The following is a 19,345-nucleotide window of genomic DNA, read 5'->3' on the forward strand; positions in this document are numbered from 1 at the left end:
AGTTCTTCCTTAGTTGTTAATTTTCTCGAAATCTATAGGCACAACCTAGATTTGAGGCAATTTGCTAGTAGAACATGCTATTACCCCAACCTCACGTTTTTCATTTTCGTCAAAAACAACTTCATATCGAAGAAGTGCCTTTGAGTTGACGGTATTGCACATGCGCAGTTCGGTTCGAGAGACCGTCATACCCGATGACGTCTTTCTACGTTTCAGTTTAGCTAATCAACGTCGCCATGACATCACCTACAAGTGTGATCGGGGATGTATTTTCGACAAGCAGCTTTGTCTTATCTTCATACTGCACTGTTTTTATTGAAACTCTGTGGGAGGACCGTCTTCCGTTTTCCAATGAACGAAATGACACTACTCGACACTGGTCGTCACTAGTTACCACAGCCACACAGTCATAGACCCCGCCTGTTTCTACAATTTATCTTCTTCAAATGGTTGTTTTCATGAATTGTTTTATACATTTTTACTTTGTGGTAACTAGTGTAAACCTCGACCACTTAGAATCGGTTTAAAGGTAACAGACTGAAGATGGGAACCTAGGTCACTTTTATCCAAACGAGAAAACACCACAAAGTAGCTACAAAGCCTCTTCTCACAGCCTTTGTGCCAAAGAGCCACAAGCGCGGCATGCGGGTGCGGTCAGTATTTTACGTTCAGCGTGCTTGGTGCGCCACCTTGTGAAACATTATTGTTAAACCAATGATTTTCAACTTCCTCTACAATCTAAAAATGGCGGCGGTGGTTGTCAAGTAAACGAAAGACGCTTACTGGTGTTTGTAAGATGGCAAAAAAATGTAGCTATAATCGGTTTCTATCTTGCCTTTTAAGAGTACATGTGGCCGCAGTATTCAGTTAAACATTTAAGGTCTATTTCATTGTTGCAGTTTGAGGTGAAACATTATGGCAGAAGTGGAGGACGAAGAGTCAATGCTGGTAAGTGTTGTCGCGTTGCACTGTAGCCAATTTATATTTGTACTGAGACATGTTCACCTCAATGTATACAATAAAGAAACACATCACCGTGTAGCCTGTTTAGCTTGTTTAGAATGTCAAGCTGCAGTGGTTCTTTCAAAGTTCTGAAATGAAAAACGCACAGTTAACCTTATCCGCCAGGCAGGATGTTTATGATGACATGCAAGTGACATTTATCATAACGTGTAAGGTATTTATTTATCCTCGCAGAATAAGGGGCAAAACATTCAGGATAAAGCTCCTAGGTTATTCAGGTTATGAATGGTCTTCATCAGCAAATTGGTTACATTGTTGAGTAAACACACGACTTCATATCAGTAACACAGGCCAACTTGGACACGGAGGATATTACGGACAAGTATTGTCATGTTGACCGTTTGCCTTCCATACGAGTTTTTTTTTTATCAGCACATTGTTGGTTTACAGCCTACTTTGATTTACTCAGGTATTTTCTGAAATGTTTTTTTTTTTTGTGGTTTTGATCTCTGCCATAAATTAAGCTATTTTCTATCACAGCTCTACATTTTCATGTTTTTGTTCCCAGGCCTTGATCAACTACTATTGCCACGAGAAGTATTTCAATCATGTATTAAATGCTGCAGCTGTGGCACAGAGGAAATTCAGCAATGATCCAATCTTCAGCTTTTTCCATGCCTACGGCACCCTGATGCAAGGTCAATGAGTACTCCATTGCTTAGTTTGAAACAATTAAACAAAGCAGCTACAGGGAGGTCCACAATTATTTGTTGTTTAGGCTGTATGTTCCAGCACTCTGGATTTGAAATGATACAACTATGAGGTTAAATTGCAGACTGTCAGCTTTAGTTATAGGGTATTTTCATCCATATCAGGTTCACTTTTTAGAAATTGCAGCATTTTTTTGTACATAGACCCCCCCCCGTGTCATTTTGGCGTCACTTTTATTGTAAATAACAATATTGACTTCCAGTCTGTTGTGCTAACGCTAGTTAGCATTGTCTCACAAAACTACCTCAAACTTGCTTCATACAGGACACAGAGACATAAACATGGTATCCATGAATTCATCTGACATCATTGCCAAAATAGTATCCCTTTAACCTCAGTCATTGTATCATTTAAAATCCAAAGTGCTGGAGTACAGAGCCAAATCAACAAAAAATCTGTCACTGTCCAAATACTTTTGGACCTGTATATCTGTTTCATGTAATATCAATCACAGTGTATTATTGCATAATGCCTTAATTTTGTCAGCATATTATGGATCCAGAATAAATACAAATTATTTATATGTTTCGTTTTAGATCAAATTCAGGAAGCCATCCATGAGTTTGAGACAATAAAAGACAGAAGAGATATTTCCCTCTGTACATTCATGGCTCTTGTTTTTGCTGAAAAGAAAAGGCCAAACCCAGGTAAACCCATATTTGTCTTGATCCATGGTTACTTCTCTGTGTATTTTTCTGTAGCTGAATCTATACACTTTTTATGTTGACTTCAGATCGAGATGTCATTCAGGAACTGGATGCCAAGGTGAAAGAGGACCGTAAAAGTGCAACACCTAAGGGTCTCTACTACGCTGGGATGTTCCTCTGGCTTCTGGGACGAAATGACAAAGCAAGGGAATACATAGAGAGGATGATCAAAGTCTCTAATGGTTCCCGAGAAGTGAGTTTGGTTATATGTGTTTCTCTCAAATTCTATCAAATATATATATTTTTTGAAAATGCATTTGCAAAAACTTACGAAGTTTGCAAGTGTCACTGTATACATACCTCAAACAGTTAAATGGGTGAAATTATGCCCACTCTAGGGCACTATAGGGTTGCCTAGGGACGGCCTTTGTCAGCGCTAGGCTATTTGAGAATGTGTTTTATGAGCATTTTGAGTGGAATTACTTGAAAAACAGGTAGAGGTCTACTCTGATTTATATTTGTCTACCCTTCTAACATTTGGATTAATGTCTGTTGTTCAGGGGATTATCCTAAAAGGCTGGATAGATCTGACCTCTGGTAAGGATGCATATGCCAAGAAGGCTGGGAAATACTTTGACGAAGGCCTGAAAGAGAAAGCAGATGTTTTTGCTCTGATGGGAAAGGTAAGAAGGCACACAACCCTTGTGTTGCCATGAATAGATTACTTCACTTGCAATGAGAAGAGATGTTAAGATATTGGAGACATTGTTGAGGTCTTTGTCACGTCTCATATTTCATGTGGCACCTAGTTATTGTGCCTGAATGATAATCCCCCATTGTGCTTGATTTTGTATATCCCACAACCTCACTAGGATGTCAGTCTATTATTCACTAACACAATCTGTTTCTCAATTTGTACCATATATTGAATGGACTGTTTTGAAATGCCAAAGCTCTATGTTGCCTTATCTGTAGTAATACAGTGAGACCAATTGTTAGCTTGCGATCTTTTGCTCTTTGTGTAGAGTAATTAGCTTTTGAAACAGATGTACAACTGTGCATTTTACTTTCCCTCAACATGTCCATACATTGTGTGATATTTTATCGGTTTCAGGCACATTACTATGAGTATCGGCATAATTATTCTGGAGCATTGGAGACAGTCAACCAAGTGATTGTTAGTTTCCCTGGGTTCCTTCCTGCCTTTATCAAGAAGATGAAGCTTCTATTGACCCTGCAGGACTGGGAGCAAACTGTAGATGCAGCACAGAGGTATAGTATCTCATATTAGAGGTGATTTTGCTCTAGAATTTCTGTTTTCTTGTTACTTAAGCTAATGACACTGGAAATAATAGCTGGCTTTAATCTTAGTTTGTAAAGAATTGTTTGGATCAAATAAATACTTTCATTGATGGATTTGGTCAATCAATAGCAGCCATATAAAGAACGAGCCAGTCCGCCTTTGCAAGTGGCCCGTATTGAAGTGCAAATTAAAATGGAGCGTGATGCCTGGAACCAGTGGCATAATGACTGAGCCATTGTTCCTGACTGCTCGCCTGCTGGACCCTGGCCAAAGCCAGGGAATATGAAAAGGCTTTTGAGCTGAAGCGCTAGAGCCACACGTTTCCCAGGATGCACTTCTCCAGGTTCTATGAACTGCAGGAAGGAGGATCACTCAGGTGGAGCCTGTTTCTAAGGGGACTAAGCCCAAGGCCAGAGCCACTGGTTTAGCCCTGCTGAGTCATAGCTCTTTGAACAGGAATGGACACATGCAGTGCACAGTCAGGCTCTCTTTTTTTTTCTCTCATTGTCTAAGTGGGTGTTCTTCCTTAGATTGTATTCTCTCTCCCTTTCCTCCAGCCTTGTCAGGCATATAAGCCATCATGGGAAGAAACAAATACAATACTCTGACAACACCACATTTTCATTAGCATCAAACAGTGCTGATCATTAAAGAGATGTTTCATGTCCTATTCTAGGCTCTTGCAGAAGGATAAAAACAACCTAGAAGCCCTGAGAATGCTCGCTCTTCACTCCTTATGCAGAGAGGGGGACATCACAGAGGTAATTTCCAAACATGAATAGTTAAAGGGATGGTTCGGGATTTTGGCAATGAAGCCCTTTATATATTTCCCTAGAGTCAGATGAACTCGCGGATACCATTTTTTATATCTCTGCTTCCAGTATGAAAGAAGTTGGAGGTAGTTTCGCGAGCCACTGCTAACTAGAGTTGCCGCAAAGACTGGAAGTCTTAGGGATCAGCTAGCATGCATTTCAACCTGTTGCCACACAACTACGTATGAATGGTACATAATGATTCCCATGATGTGTACGTGGTCAAGTGGGATACCCTTTTTACTTTTGGCAGTCACTAAACATGCTCTCAAGTCTCGTCAGCAACTTGGACACCCAAGAGCCTCACAGCCCAGACCTTTTCTACAGGATGTCCTTGGCTTTCACACGGGTGGTAAGACTAATTTGATTTATTAGTCGAGCGTATTGCATCTTCAGGATGCCCAGCCCACATGGGCTTATAAGACACTATTCAGTGTTTAATGCTTTTCGATAAGAAATGTTTTTACATGGAAACTAGTGTGACTAGGTTTCACCTCTGAAGAGATCGAGAACCCTTTCACTTCACCTTGTGACATTACAGTCCCTGAACCAGGATAATTGCATGTCTGACATGAGGTATACACAAATACTTAACTCTGTTGTCATTTGCTAGTGTGGAAGAAATGAGAAAGTGATTCAGCAGACTCACATCATGGTGGACAGAGCCTTCTCCCAAGCCCAAGGGGATTCTGATCTGGCCACAGAGCTGGGCTACCAGTTGGTTCTGCAGGGAAGAATCAAAGAGGCTATGAAGTGGTACAAGACTGCCATGACTCTGGACGAAACAAGTGTCTCGGCTTTGACAGGTGAGACGGGCTTCCCTGATTGTTTAGACATGTGCCGTAGATCTCAAACTTTTTAGCTGTAATGTAGCTATGCATGTAATTCTGTACCTACAGTTGAAGTCTGAAGTTTACGTACACTTATATTGGAGTCATTACTACTTGTTTTTCAACCACTCCACAAATTTCTTGTTAACAAACTATAGTTTTGGCAAGTCTGTTAGGGCATCTACTTTGTGCATGTCACCAGTAATTTTTTACAACTGTTTACAGACAGATTATTTCACTTATAATTCACTGTATCACAATTCCAGTGGTTCAGAAGTTTACATACACTAAATTGACTGTGCTTTTAAACAGCATGGAAAATTCCAGAAAATGGTGTCATGGCTTTAGAAGTTTCTAATTTACAAGTCTGGTTCATCGTTGGGAGCAATTTCCAGATGCCTGAAGGTACCACGTTCATCTGTACAAACAATAGTATGCAAGTATAAACAGCATGGGACCACACAGCCGTCATACCGCTCAGGAAGAAGACGCGTTCTGTCTACTAGCGATAAACTTACTTTGGTGTGAAAAGTGCAAATGTATTTTATTTTATTTGACCTTTTTTTAACCTCTTAGTGATCCCTTCATGCGCCAATCCCTTTAGCGGGATCGATTTGACAACATCCAGTGAAATTGCAGAGCGCCAAATTCAAACTTCAGAAGTATCAATATTAAACATTCACGAAAATATAAGTGTAATACATCAAAATAAAGCTTACCTTCTTGTTAATCCAGCCGCTGTGTCAGATTTCAAAAAGGTTTTATGGCGAAAGCAGACCATGCGATTATCTGAGGACAGCGCCCCGCATACAAACACATGAAACTAATTTTGACATTTTTCTGACACAAAAGTCAGAAATAATGATATGACAAATGCCTTACCTTTTGAAGATCTTCTTTTTGCAATCCCAAATGTCTCAGTGACACAATGAATGGCCGTTTTGTTCGATAAATTCCTTCTTTATAACCCCAAAATGTTAATTTATTTGGCGCGTTTGATTCAGAAATAAAAAGAAAAACATCGACCAATTTCTAAAGACTGTTGACATCTAGTGGAAGCCATAGGAACTGCAACCAGGTTCCTAATAATAAGGGTATCTATTTACCTTTATTTAACTAGGCAAGTCAGTTAAGAAAAAAAAACTTATTTTCAATGACAGCCTAGGAACAGCGGGTAAACTGCCTTGTTCAGGTGAAAATTTACATTTACATTTAAGTCATTTAGCAGACGCTCTTATCCAGAGCGACTTACAAATTGGTGAATTCACCTTCTGACATCCAGTGGAACAGCCACTTTACAATAGTGCAAAATCTGTCATTCTGCACCTTGTCAGCTCAGGGATTTGATCTTCGGTTACTAGAACAACAGCAAAGCACCTTGTGAAGATGCTGGAGGAGACGGGTACAAAAGTATCTATATCCACAGTAAAACGAGTCCGATATCGACATAACCTGAAAGGCCGCTCAGCAAGGAAGAAGCCACTGCTCCAAAACCGCTATAAAATGCCAGACTACGGTTTGCAACTGCACATGGGGACAAAGATTGTACTTTTTGGAAAACTATCCTCTGGTCTGATGAAACAAAAATGGAACTGTTTGGCCTTAATGACCATCGTTATGTTTGAAGGAAAAATGGGGAGGCTTGCAAGCAAAGAAAAAACACCATCCCAACCGTGAAGCACAGGGGTGGCAGCATCATGTTGTGGGGGTGCTTTGCTGCAGGATGGACTGGTGCACTTCACAAAATAGATGGTGTCATGAGGTAGGAAAATTCTGTGGATATTTTGAAGTAACATCTCAAGACATCAGTCAGGAAGTTAAAGCTTGGTCGCAAATGGGTCTTCCAAATGGACAATAATCCCAAGCATACTTCCAAAGTTGTGGCAAAATTGCTTAAGGACAACAACGTCAAGGTATTGGAGTGGCCATCACACAGCCCTGACCTCAATCCTATAGAACATTTGTGGACAGAACTGAAAAAGTATGTGTGAGCAAGGAGGCCTATAAACCTGACTCAATTACACCAGCTCTGTCAGGAGGAATGGGCCAAAATTCACCCAACTTATTGTGGGAAGCTTGTGGAAGGCTACCCAAAACGTTTGACCAAAAGTTAAACAATTTCAAGGCAATGAAATTGCAATGCTACCAAATACTAATTGAGTGTATGTGAGCTTCTGACCCACTGGGAATGTGATGAAAGAAAGCAAAGCTATTATTCTGACATTTCACATTCTTAAAATAAAGTGGTGATCCTAACTGACCTAAGACAGGGAATTTTTACTAGGTTTAAATGTCAGGAATTGTGAAAAACTGAGTTTAAATGTATTTGTCTAAGGTGTATGTAAACTTCCGACATCAACTCTATGTAGAATTTGGTAACGTTTATTCTTCATTATAATATTATAAACAAATAATTAAGTTGTAAATCCTTTAGATGTAGATTGTAAAAACATCTGATCTGTATTTCCAGGTATTATCAGGTGCCAGCTGATCGAGGGAAACTTGGAGGATGCAGAGCAACAGCTGGAGTTTCTCACAGAGATCCAACAGTCTATAGGGAAATCAGGGGTAAGGCTGATAGAGAGATATTGCTCTGTTCAATCCAGTACTTTTGACATTAATATCTAGTGTTTGGTCATCTAGTGAAGCTTTGTAGCCTTTTGGACAGTTTTTTGTTTAGGTAATGGTAGTTCTTTAGAAATGTGTGGGCTTTCCAGTGTTTGCTAAGCCCTTAACAGTGACATCAGCTTGGATAAGTAACCGCTGAGTAACAGCTTGTCCTGTGTATCTTTAAGTATTATAGGGGAGACTCTGGGTACATTCCAAAAGGCACCTTATTCCCTTTCTAGTGCACTATAAAGGCCCATAGCGCTCTTGTCAAAAGTAGTGCACTATATAGGTAATAGGGTGCCATTTGGCACGCTCTGCTGTACCTTGGTCCTATAAACCATGTTGTGTTAGAGCTGCCCTACTGAGCTGAATACTGTTGTGTGAACCTGTTGACAACCTTGGCTTGCTCTTTCCTCTCTGTCAGGAGCTGCTGTACCTGCGTGCCATGCTGGCTGTGAAGAAACGCAGGTCACAGGATGAGGTCACCAACCTGCTGAATGATGCCGTGGACACTCACTTCTCCACACTGCAAGGCCTGCCGCTGGGGGTGGACTACTTTGAGAAGCTCAACCCTGACTTCTTGCTGGAGATCGTCAAGGAGTACATAGCACTCTGTCCTGCTAAGGTCAGTCTGGAGAGAGATGTCTATGGATACATTTGTTAAGTACATATTTTAAGATTTTATTATAGGGGACTATAAGATAAGGAGAGGAGAGAAAGGTGGAAAGATCGACTTGGGGATTGAACCCCGATCTCCGGTGGGGGGGCTTTGCATATCTACAGATGCATTTATAGAGATTACTGTCAGTAATTTTTGACACCACATTTACTGGGTTTAACAAACGATACAAAGACTTTGTCACAGGTTGTAAATAGATTTGTAGCCCCCGTCGTGTCATTCATTGTGGTCTTGATCATAGAGATAACCATTGGTATCACGTGTGTGTTAGCCTCCAGCCCAGGGCCAGCCTCCTGCCCCTCAGCTCCAACACTGTGCCTCTGTGTTGGACACTGTGGTGAAGATAGTACCTGGACTCCTACAAGGTGTCTTCCTATTGGCCAAAGTTAGGTTTCAGTCTGGTGAGTTTCAACTGAATTGCATGTGACACAATTCTGCTCTGTTTTCATGCCAAGTTGTTCTTAACATGGATGACAACAATTAATGGGTTTGATGGCAATGCTGATGTCCTTTAGGTGACATTGACTCTGCTCAGAGCAGCCTCCAACACTGCCTGGACCAGTGTCCCTCCCATGCTGAGGCCCACCTGCTCATGGCACAGATCCACCTCTTACAAGGCAACTACAAGCTCTCCTCCCAGTCTCTGGAGCTTTGCCTCAGTCACAACTTTGCGGTAAGAACAGCATTCCAGATGAACGTGGTATCAGATCAAACAGAACTGTTATGGGAACATCCATCCTCTAATAGCTCTGTGTGCTGCTCCCTGCTAGGTCCGAGAGCACCCTGTGTATCACCTTATAAAGGCCCAGGCCCAGAAGAAGATGGGAGAGCTCCAAGAGGCCATCCAGACTCTGCAGATGGCCATGATCCTGCCGGGGGTCCGCAGGGCCGGTGCCTCAGCCAAATCCAAGAACAAGAAGGTGGAGCTGAGCTCTGCTGACTGTGTGTCCGTGTTCCTTGAACTCGCCGAGGCCCTCTGGCTCAACGGAGAACAAGTAAGAGAACAAGCTCAGCAACAGAGAGTATTATTCAATATATCTTGAGTTATGCTCACCTTTCTAGGAAATATGTACTTTCCAGGTACTCATGAAATGCAGATCCTCCATATTTTATTGTACTTACATTCCCGGTAGTGTTTGTCCATTCTCTTCTGTCTCCGTCATGTTGTTGCCCAGTGTTGAACAGTAAAGTCTGATTCATGAACGTGGGTTTGACGTTTCAGCACGAAGCCGCCAAAGTGATGCAAGACGCCATCAACGAGTTCTCGGGCACTCCTGAGGAGCTGCGTGTCACCATCGCCAATGCTGACCTGGCTCTGCTGCGTGGCGACACCGAGCTTGCCCTGAGCATGCTCAGAAACATCACCCCTGAGCAGCCCTACTATATCCAGGCCAAGGAGAAGATGGCCGACATATATCTGACTCACAGGAAAGAGAAGCGCCTTTATGCCAGTTGTTACAGGTGAGGAACAACACGGCATTATAAAAAAGGCTATAGTCTGACAGTTAGGCACGCAAACTGTTCACTAATGGTGTTTGACATGTAGCTTAGGGTAACAAATAGTTTGTTATTTCTTGAAACCACGTCTCTTATTCAGTGTACTAACCACATCCCCCATTGCTGTGTCAGCCCACCCACCCATGCCATAGCAGCAGTCAGTCCATAACAGTATGCAGGCCACAAGTTCACAGCAAATCAAGTGTAAATGTTCTACTTTATCCACTCATACAGCAAGGCTGTAATATGCAAAGCTGCCTGCAGTGTCTAAAAGTGAGCTGAAGGCCCATCACCTCATCTCTGATACTATACTTGTGTTGACAGAATTTTCCACACAGAGACACCACTGGGAAGCCATTAAGGATGAGTGAACCTCAGAGCAGAACAGACCCATGTCTGTATAATGTGATTGAATCTTATTCAAGACATTTTTGATATTCTACCTGATATTTTTCCTGTCTTTCCTCAGAGAATTAGTAGAGAAGCTGCCGAGTCCTCATACATATCTTTTACTTGGGGATGCTTATGTGAATATCCAAGAGGTGGGTATGAAATTGAATATCGATTAATCTCATTGTTGCCCAAAACGAGGCAATGCAAGGCTTGCAGGGTTTTGGGGTCTTTTAAAGTAGTTTGTTCAAAGTAAGTAGTATTATGCAGTGTTTTATTAATTCATGCATATATTTATAAAGAGTAAACATCTGTGCATTGTGCTTATATCTTCCTTCATGACTCCCTCACTGTGGAATGTTGAATCATCACAGTTAATGTTCGGTACAGCTAAATGTCACTAAGTCAAGTCCGTTTATCCGCAGCCAGAGAAGGCCATTGAGATCTACGAACAGGCTCTGAAGAAAAACCCCAAAGATGGAGCTCTGGCCAGCAAGATTGGGAAAGCTCTCGTCAAGACTCACAATTACGTCAAGGTCTGTATACTAACTGGGGAGCTACACTGAGGCGTCAGGAAAACAGTAGCTACTACACTGGATGTGTACATTTTTGCCGTGCAAGCACGTCAAATTATTACAAATAAAACCAGAGCGTAATTTTACGCTAAGTAATGCAATCGTCTCACAGCTGCGCTCCTTATGCCCAGGTTTCTTTTAAATAAATTGGAGTGTCTTACATGCTAACCACACTGCATGCGTTGCAAAATAAATGTACACATACATGCTCTTCAATCATTGGACTCACACTGCTCGCACGCGTCTGCGTAGCCAGGTGCTAAAATAGAACTTGGTTCTATTTGTGATGCTTGATGCGCTGCAAGTCCTGCCTCTCCCATCCTCATTTGTTTTTAGGAGCATATACCCACGTTGGTGATAGAAAGATGAACTGAGATCCACACTCCAGTCCAGTTGGTGGTGGTAATGCATCTTAAAGTTGGTTGCCAACTGCCATATAAAGTCCAGAGAAGAAGAAGAAGCCTGGAGAGATTACTAGAAACGTTCTTCTTACTAGAATCCTTCTTCTGGTGCCGACAGAGATGGCCGCCTCCCTTCGCGTTCCTAGGAAACTATGCAGTATTTTGTTTTTTTACGTGTTATTTTTTACATTGGTACCACAGGTAATCTTAGGTTTCATTACATACCGTCGGGAGGAACTACTGAATATAAGAGCAACGTCAACTCACCATCATTACGACCAGGAATACGACTTTCCCGAAGCGAATCCTGTGTTTGCCCACCACCCAGGACAATGGATCGGATCCCAGCTGGCGAACCAAAACAAAGTCGCCGTAAAAGGGGCAAACGAAGCGGTCTTCTGGTCAGGCTCCGGAGACGGGCATATCGCGCACCACTCCCTACCATACTACTCGCCAATGTCCAGTCTCTTGACAACATGTTTGATGAAATCCGAGCAAGGGTTGCCTTCCAGAGAGACATCAGAGTTTGTAACGTTCTTTGCTTCACGGAAACATGGCTCACTCGAGACACGCTATCGGAGTCGGTGCAGCCAGCTGCTTTCTTCGCGCCGAAAGAAACCAGCATCTTTCTGGTAAGAAGAGGGGCGGGGGGGGTATGCCTTATGATTAACGAGACGTGGTGTGATCATAACAACATACAGGAACTCAAGTCCTTCTGTTCACCTGACAAATAATTCCTCACAATCAAATGTCGTCTGCATTATCTACCAAGAGACACATCGATGGCCCTGAAATGTTTTTATTTGACTCGATGTATACTGGAAACCACATCCTGAGGCTGCATTCATTGTAGCTGGGGATTTTAACAAGGCTAAATTCTATCAACATATCGATTGTGCAACCAGGGCTGGTAAAACCCTGGATCATTGTTATTCTAACTTCCGCAATGCATATAAGGCCCTCCCCCGCCCTCTTTTCAGAGAAGCTGACCACGACTCCATTTTGTTGCTCCCAGCCTATAGACAGAAACTAAAACAGGAAGCTCCCGCGCTCAGGTCTGTTCAACGCTGGTCCGACCAATCTGATTCCACGCTTCAAGACTGCTTTGATCACGTGGATTGGGATATGTTCCGCATTGCGTCCAACAACAACATTGACGAATACGCTGATTCGATGACCGAGTTTATTAGCAAGTGCATCAGTGATGTCTTACCAACAGCAACTATTAAAACATTCCCAAACCAGAAACCGTGGATTGATGGCAGCATTCCTGCGAAACTGAAAGCACGAACCACTGCTTTTAACCAGGGCAAGGTGACCAGAAACATGGCCTAAAGCAAACAGTGTAGCTATTCCTGGGTCTCGACCCCGCCCTGTGCAACTGGGTACTGGACTTCCTGACGGGCCGCCCCCAGGTGGTGAGGGTAGGTAACAACATCTCCACCCCGCTGATCCTCAACACTGGGGCCCCACAAGGGTGCGTTCTGAGCCCACTCCTGTACTCCTTGTTCACCCATGACTGCGTGGCCATGCACGCCTCCAACTCAATCATCAAGTTTGCGGACGACACTACAGTGGTAGACTTGATTACCAACAATGACGAGATGGCCAACAGGGAGGAGGTGAGGGCCCTTGGAGTGTGTTGTCAGGAAAATAACCTTGCACTCAACGTCAACAAAACTAAGGAGATGATCGTGGACTTCAGGAAACATCCCCCTATCCACATCGACGGGACAATAGTGGAAAGGGTAGAAAGTTTTAAGTTCCTCGGCGTACACATCACGGACAAACTGAATTGGTCCACCCACACAGACAGCGTTGTGGTAAAGAAGGCGCAGCAGCGCCTCTTCAACCTCAGGAGGCTGAAGAAATTTGGCTTGTCACCAAAAGCACTCAAAAACTTTTACAGATACACAATCGAGAGCATCCTGTCAAGCTGTATCACCGCCTGGTATGGCAACTGCTCAACCGTAAGGCTCCAGAGGGTAGTGAGGTCTGCACAACGCATCACCGGGGGCAAACTGCCTGCCCTCCAGGACACCTACACCACCCGATGTTACAGGAAGGCCATAAAGATCATCAAGGACAACAACCACCTGAGCCACTGCCTGTTCACCCCGCTATCATCCAGAAGGCGTGGTCAGTACAGGTGCATCAAAGCAGGGACCGAGAGACTGAAAAACAGCTTCTATCTTAAGGCCATCACACTGTTAAACAGCCACCACTAACATTGAGTGGCTGCTGCCAACATACTGACTCAACTCCAACCACTTTAATAATGGAAAATATATGTAAAAAATGTAACACTAGCCACTTTAAACAATGCCACTTAATATAATGTTGACATACCCTACATTACTCATCTCATGTGTATACTGTACTTGATATCATCTACTGCATCTTGCCTATGCCGTTCTGTACCATCACTCATTCATATATCTTTATGTACTTATTCTTTATCCCTTTACACTTGTGTGTGTGTATAAGGTAGTTGTGGAATTGTTAGATTACTTGTTGGTTATTACTGCATTGTCGGAACTAGAAGCACAAGCATTTCGACACACTCGCATTAACATATGCTAACCATGTGTATGTGACAAATAAAATTTGATTTGAGTTTACTATTTTTTTCCCGTGGATTAATTGTCAGAGTAGAGGACCTTGTGCATTTCAGGTAAAATAACAATGCAATGTTTATATCCCAGGACAAATTAGCTAGCAACAGCAAGCTAGCTAGCTCAATTTCCATAAATGTTTCATGCTTTTCGACCTGTCCCCAAATGAATATACTTGGTTCCGAGTTCATTTCTATATTTCAACCTACGTGTCCTGATCACGTCTAGTGTGGGTGGAACAAAATCTACATGAGCGCGATAGAGCACGCACTCGAGCGGTTTGATCATCATGTTAGGCTCTGCAAAAGTTACGTGTCCAGTGTAGCAGGCCTGTAAGAAAAAAAACATTCAAATATCAATCTATAGTAGTCAATAGCTGTATGATTCACCGCTGTTATTCACAGGCAATCAATTACTATGAAGCTGCTCTGAAGACTGAGCAGCAGAACTTCCTGCGATATGACCTGGCTGAACTGCTAATGAAGATGAGACAGTACGAGAGGTGCGAGAAAGTTTTACAAGAGGCTCTCGCCCATGACCCAGGTAAGCTGGACATCATTGCTGCAATTTTTGAACATTTTGTATGTTAAAGTTTTGTTGCTGGTCATAAATTACAATGATAATACATAGTTACTTATGTAGCGCTTTTCCGACTTCTCACTCGTCGCCTTGTGGTGTTTTGTCTAGTAAATGAGCTGCCGTTGCTAACCGATGATTGTCGCTATCTGGTCCTGTTGGCCAAAATCCAAGGCAAGGTTGACAAAAACGAGGATGCTTTACTTTCCTTGCAACGAGTAAGTATTCTGATATGGTAAAAGCCATTATGCTAATCAATGAGAGAAACTGAAATATATTATTATGATAATTTCTAAGATTGAAAATCTGTCTCCTCTATAATACATGCATAGTTCACAACATTGCTATTTTTTAGCTATGCTCTGAACCCAGACTTGTATTTTCTTTTAGGCCCGGGATGTGCAGGCCAAGGTGTTGAAGCGTGTGCAGTTGGAGCAGCCAGACGCTGTCTCCATGCAGAAGCAGCTCGCTGCAGAGATCTGTGGCGAGATCGCTAAACACTACACAAGTCTTCGAGGCTATGAGAGAGCAGTGAAATTCTACAAAGAAGCTCTTGTCTATTGTGAGAGTGATGCCAAGGTCGGTGCAGCTGAATCAAGCCTTCAGTGTCTGCTCCCTGCAGCTGTATTTGTGAATCTCCAGCATCCCTTTCTTTCTATGCAGTTTTTGTAGTTGCTAATTTGCATATTACAGTAGTTTATCATGTTTATAATCACTAAATGTTTAATTACATTCAAATCTATTTTTATGAATGTGTAAATGTATGTTTAATGCCAGCAAGGCATACTGCAACATTTGCGCATAGGAAATGGTATTATAATTATGATGTTAGAAGGTAATTGGTTAAACAAAGTTGAATTCAATTGAATGCTTTCATTGTTACCAGGTGATGCTGGAGCTGGCGCGGTTGTACCTCACTTTAGATGATGTGGATGGCTGCCAACAGCAATGCTGTGTCCTTCTGAAGAGTGACCAGGTCAATGAAGATGCAACACTGGTTAGTTCTATTTATATGCCATTTCTGTCAAGTCCCAAAGGAAAATCCTATTGTAAAACTTGATTGTTTTCCGAACTTCTCTGTTTCCTCGTAGATGATGGCTGACCTGATGTTCAGGAAGCAGGACTATGAGCAAGCCGTTTTCCACTTTCAGCAGCTACTGGAGCGCAAACCAGGTGTGACAGGGCTCTGTTTCTCTTAGGTCTGAATACACAACTTCCCCCCTGAAATAGAATTTCAATGGAGATTTGTAAAGCTTGAAAAGGAAGCGTAAGAACCTCAATGTAAATATGCACTGCTGATTTGACCTCCCCTGGAAGGGAAGTAATGTCTTTCCCATATGTTCCTGCCAGACAACTACCCAACACTGTCACGTCTAATCGACCTGCTGAGGAGAGCTGGGAAGTTAGAGGAAGTTCCCAGGTTTCTGGAGATGGCTGAAAAACATTCCTCCAGGGCAAAGTTTGACCCTGGGTTTAACTACTGCAAAGGACTTTATCTGTGGTAAGTGCATTAGTCAAAAGTATCTTTAGCTAGATTGATTATGGTGTCTTGTTTAAATAATTAAGTTGTATTTCGTGCCCAGGTACACAGGTGAACCCAATGATGGGTTGCGACACTTCAACAAGGCACGGAAAGACAACGACTGGGGTCAGAATGCTGTGTACAACATGATTGAGATCTGTCTTAACCCAGACAATGACACCATGGGAGGAGAAGTCTTTGAGAACCTAGATGGTGACATGGGGTGTGTTACATGTGCAGTAATTTGTGATTTTTATTAGGATCCCCATTAGCTAATGCCGTAACGCTAGCTAGTCTTCCTGGGGTCCAACACCAATTAACAAGACATTACAAATAACCACAAATCAAGACTTCACAAACATTCAACAAGTAGACAATACAGAAAAAATACCTGACAGGAAACACATTTAACATTCAGTTGATGCATTCTATTTCCTGTCCAGTCATATGGTCTATCGCATTTCACCTTTCTTGGAGGTGGATTTACTTTTTGCCTGAGAAACATGGCGTTCCATTCAGCTATGTATTTCAATGAACAGCTGAATATTAGCTGTGGGGATGTTTTTTTTTAATGCTTACAGTGACGATACACTGAGTGTACAAAACATTAGGAACACCTGCTATTTCCATGACATAGACTGACCAGGTGAATCCAGATGAACACTGTGATCCCTTATTGATGTCCCTTGTTAAATCCACTTCAATCAGTGTCGATGAACAGTTTCCTGCATGTATCAAGAATGGTCCACCACCTAAAGGACATCCAGCCAACTGTGGGAAGCATTGGAGTCAACATGGGCCAGCATCCCTGTGGACCGGTTTCGACAACTTGTAGAGTCCATGCCTCGACGAATTGAGGCTGTTCTGAGGGCAAAGGGGGGAGGGGTGCGCAACTCAATATTAGGAAGGTGTTCTTAATGTGTTGTACACTCAGTGTATATCTCAGCTAAAACACAAATCCTTATGTCCATGTTATACTTGCTCATTTATCTGGCTGTCATTGATGTAAATGCACTTCCTTTTCCATTTTCATCTATGCTCAGGAACTCTACTGAGAAGCAGGAGTCAGAGCAACTCGCCGTGAGAACAGCAGAGAAGCTCCTGAATGAGTTAAAGCCCCAGACAGCCGGTGGACACGTCCAACTACGGATCCTAGAGAACTACTGCTTTCTGGCCACCAAGCAGAAAGCCAACGTCGAGAAAGCCCTGAATGTTTTCACAGAGATTGCAAACAATGAGGTAAGTCAACTCCAGATGGTGTACATAAGTGTGCACACACACCCACACCCTTAGCAAATCTAACATCACTACGCGGGTGCATTATCTTAGGCTTTCTCTTTGCTTTACACTTTATTGATGCTGACTTTGGAGGTTTCCTTAACAGCTTATTTATTGAGTAACTTACTATGTCATTAACATAGTAAGATAACTTGTGTAAGATAATATCCTGTTACACAAATTGAATCCTCCTTGCTGACAAGGAAACCTTTGTTTGCATTTTTGGATACTCTTGTCTACTTCACAGAAATAGAGGGAAATGTTAGACCTGATTCACTGTAAAACGACACCTAACTAACCAATGCTCTCTGTTTTTACTTAGAAGGACCATGTGCCTGCACTGCTAGCCATGGCGACAGCCTACATGATTCTCAAACAAACCCCTCGAGCCAGGAACCAGCTCAAACGTGTAGCTAAGATGAACTGGAGCATTGTTGACGCTGACGAGTTTGAGAAGAGCTGGCTGCTCCTGGCCGACATCTACATCCAGTCAGGGAAATATGACATGGCCGGGGACCTCTTGAAGAGGTGCCTTCGTCATAATAAGGTCAATGCATACCCTTGATCAAAAATGTATGTATGTATGTATGAGTTTGAGTCACTCACGGTAACAGTCATTGTTCATTTTCACAGTCATGTTGTAAAGCTTATGAATACATGGGCTACATTATGGAGAAGGAGCAGGCATTCCGAGATGCAGCGCTGAACTATGAAATGGCTTGGAAATATGGCAATCAAACGAACCCCACAATAGGTATGTTTAAGGACATCTTGTACATGCTGCCATTTTTGTAAAAAACAAACATTTAATCATGTAAATATACAACAGTCTATGAATAGTAGTATGTTTTTGTCTCAGGATACAAGCTTGCATTCAACTACCTGAAAGCAAAGAGGCATGTTGATGCCATAGATGTCTGTCATAAGGTAAGTTGAAATCATAGCTTCACATGTTATCTATGTTGAAATAAGTGTGTAAAAATTAGATTTTTGTTTACGTGTTGTCATTGAATAACATCATATGCATAAACTAAATATTCATGTTTTGTTTAGGTTTTGGATGCTCACCCCAATTATCCAAAGATGAGGAAGGACATCTTGGACAAAGCTCGGGCAGCTTTGCGGTCTTAACATAAATGTTTTAGAGAGAGAGAGAGAGAGCAGTGGGTGTATTATTGCTCAATCTTTTTTTTATGTGTTTTGTTAACAAGCATTATTACTTGGGTAAGTATTTGGATGTAATTATAAATGGAATTTTGGAGGGATGAGAGACAGTGCTTTTTATAAACGTGATTACAATACAAAACACATTGTTGTAGAGTTATTGTGTTTTTCTTACAATATAATGAAAACAGTGACTCTGTTTCAACACTCTAAAGAAAGACGTATTGCTTTGCAATAAATGTCAGAGTTCAATTTTAATCTTAAATAAATCTTAATTGTACACCTTATTAACATGTCATTATGTAGAAGAGCAGACATTGAGGTGTCCCAAATGTTCCTGGTCTATAGTAGTTCACTACATAGGGAATAGGGTGCCATTTGGGACACACAGGGTCAGTGATTTTCAGGTTAAGAATGAAAATGAACATCCAACTCAGTGCCACATAGACTCTTATCTAGATATGATATCATCCACACTGTTTTTATTTGTATATACATACATGGTTGTTACTTTTTAATGAAGAGAAATGCCACTGGGAGTTGCCAACTTGACAGCACCCTCCCATAAGGAGGTTGAAGCTACTATTAAATGGTGACATCAAGTCACACACCCAAAAGTCTTGTACCAGTCCATAATTTGACATTCAAATGTATTTCTTCCCAAAAGTATTTGCACTGTTGTATATTAAGTTTAGGTTGTAAAGACGGCAAG

At 42.0% G+C, this 19,345-nt stretch overlaps 1 protein-coding gene across 5 annotated transcripts; it reads left to right on the forward strand.

Moving 5' to 3' along the window:
• The first annotated feature begins 256 nt into the window (after positions 1-256).
• Positions 257-18,920, forward strand: ttc21b (tetratricopeptide repeat domain 21B). 5 transcript variants are annotated; one of them, XM_064975953.1, is made up of 31 exons: positions 257-653; positions 900-948; positions 1,532-1,661; positions 2,271-2,381; positions 2,468-2,634; positions 2,942-3,064; positions 3,496-3,653; positions 4,361-4,445; positions 4,750-4,848; positions 5,110-5,302; positions 5,639-5,731; positions 7,797-7,894; positions 8,361-8,561; positions 8,887-9,016; positions 9,131-9,288; positions 9,386-9,610; positions 9,838-10,076; positions 10,582-10,654; positions 10,928-11,038; positions 14,498-14,636; positions 14,781-14,887; positions 15,060-15,248; positions 15,556-15,666; positions 15,761-15,842; positions 16,020-16,170; positions 16,253-16,414; positions 17,235-17,430; positions 17,792-18,016; positions 18,103-18,223; positions 18,329-18,396; positions 18,523-18,920. In XM_064975953.1, the coding sequence occupies exons 2-31, from the start codon at positions 916-918 to the stop codon at positions 18,598-18,600; spliced, it is 4,056 nt and encodes a 1,351-aa protein (XP_064832025.1). In that variant the 5' UTR covers positions 257-653; positions 900-915; the 3' UTR covers positions 18,601-18,920. The 5 variants fall into 5 exon arrangements, with proteins under 5 accessions (XP_064832025.1, XP_064832027.1, XP_064832024.1 ...); XM_064975955.1 differs by having other exon boundaries at positions 257-648; XM_064975954.1 differs by lacking the exon at positions 257-653 and adding an exon at positions 745-809.
• The last annotated feature ends 425 nt before the right edge of the window (positions 18,921-19,345 follow it).

The sequence above is a fragment of the Oncorhynchus masou genome, chromosome 10 (assembly GCF_036934945.1).
Source record: "Oncorhynchus masou masou isolate Uvic2021 chromosome 10, UVic_Omas_1.1, whole genome shotgun sequence".
In the NCBI taxonomy this organism is placed as follows: Eukaryota; Metazoa; Chordata; class Actinopteri; order Salmoniformes; family Salmonidae; genus Oncorhynchus; species Oncorhynchus masou.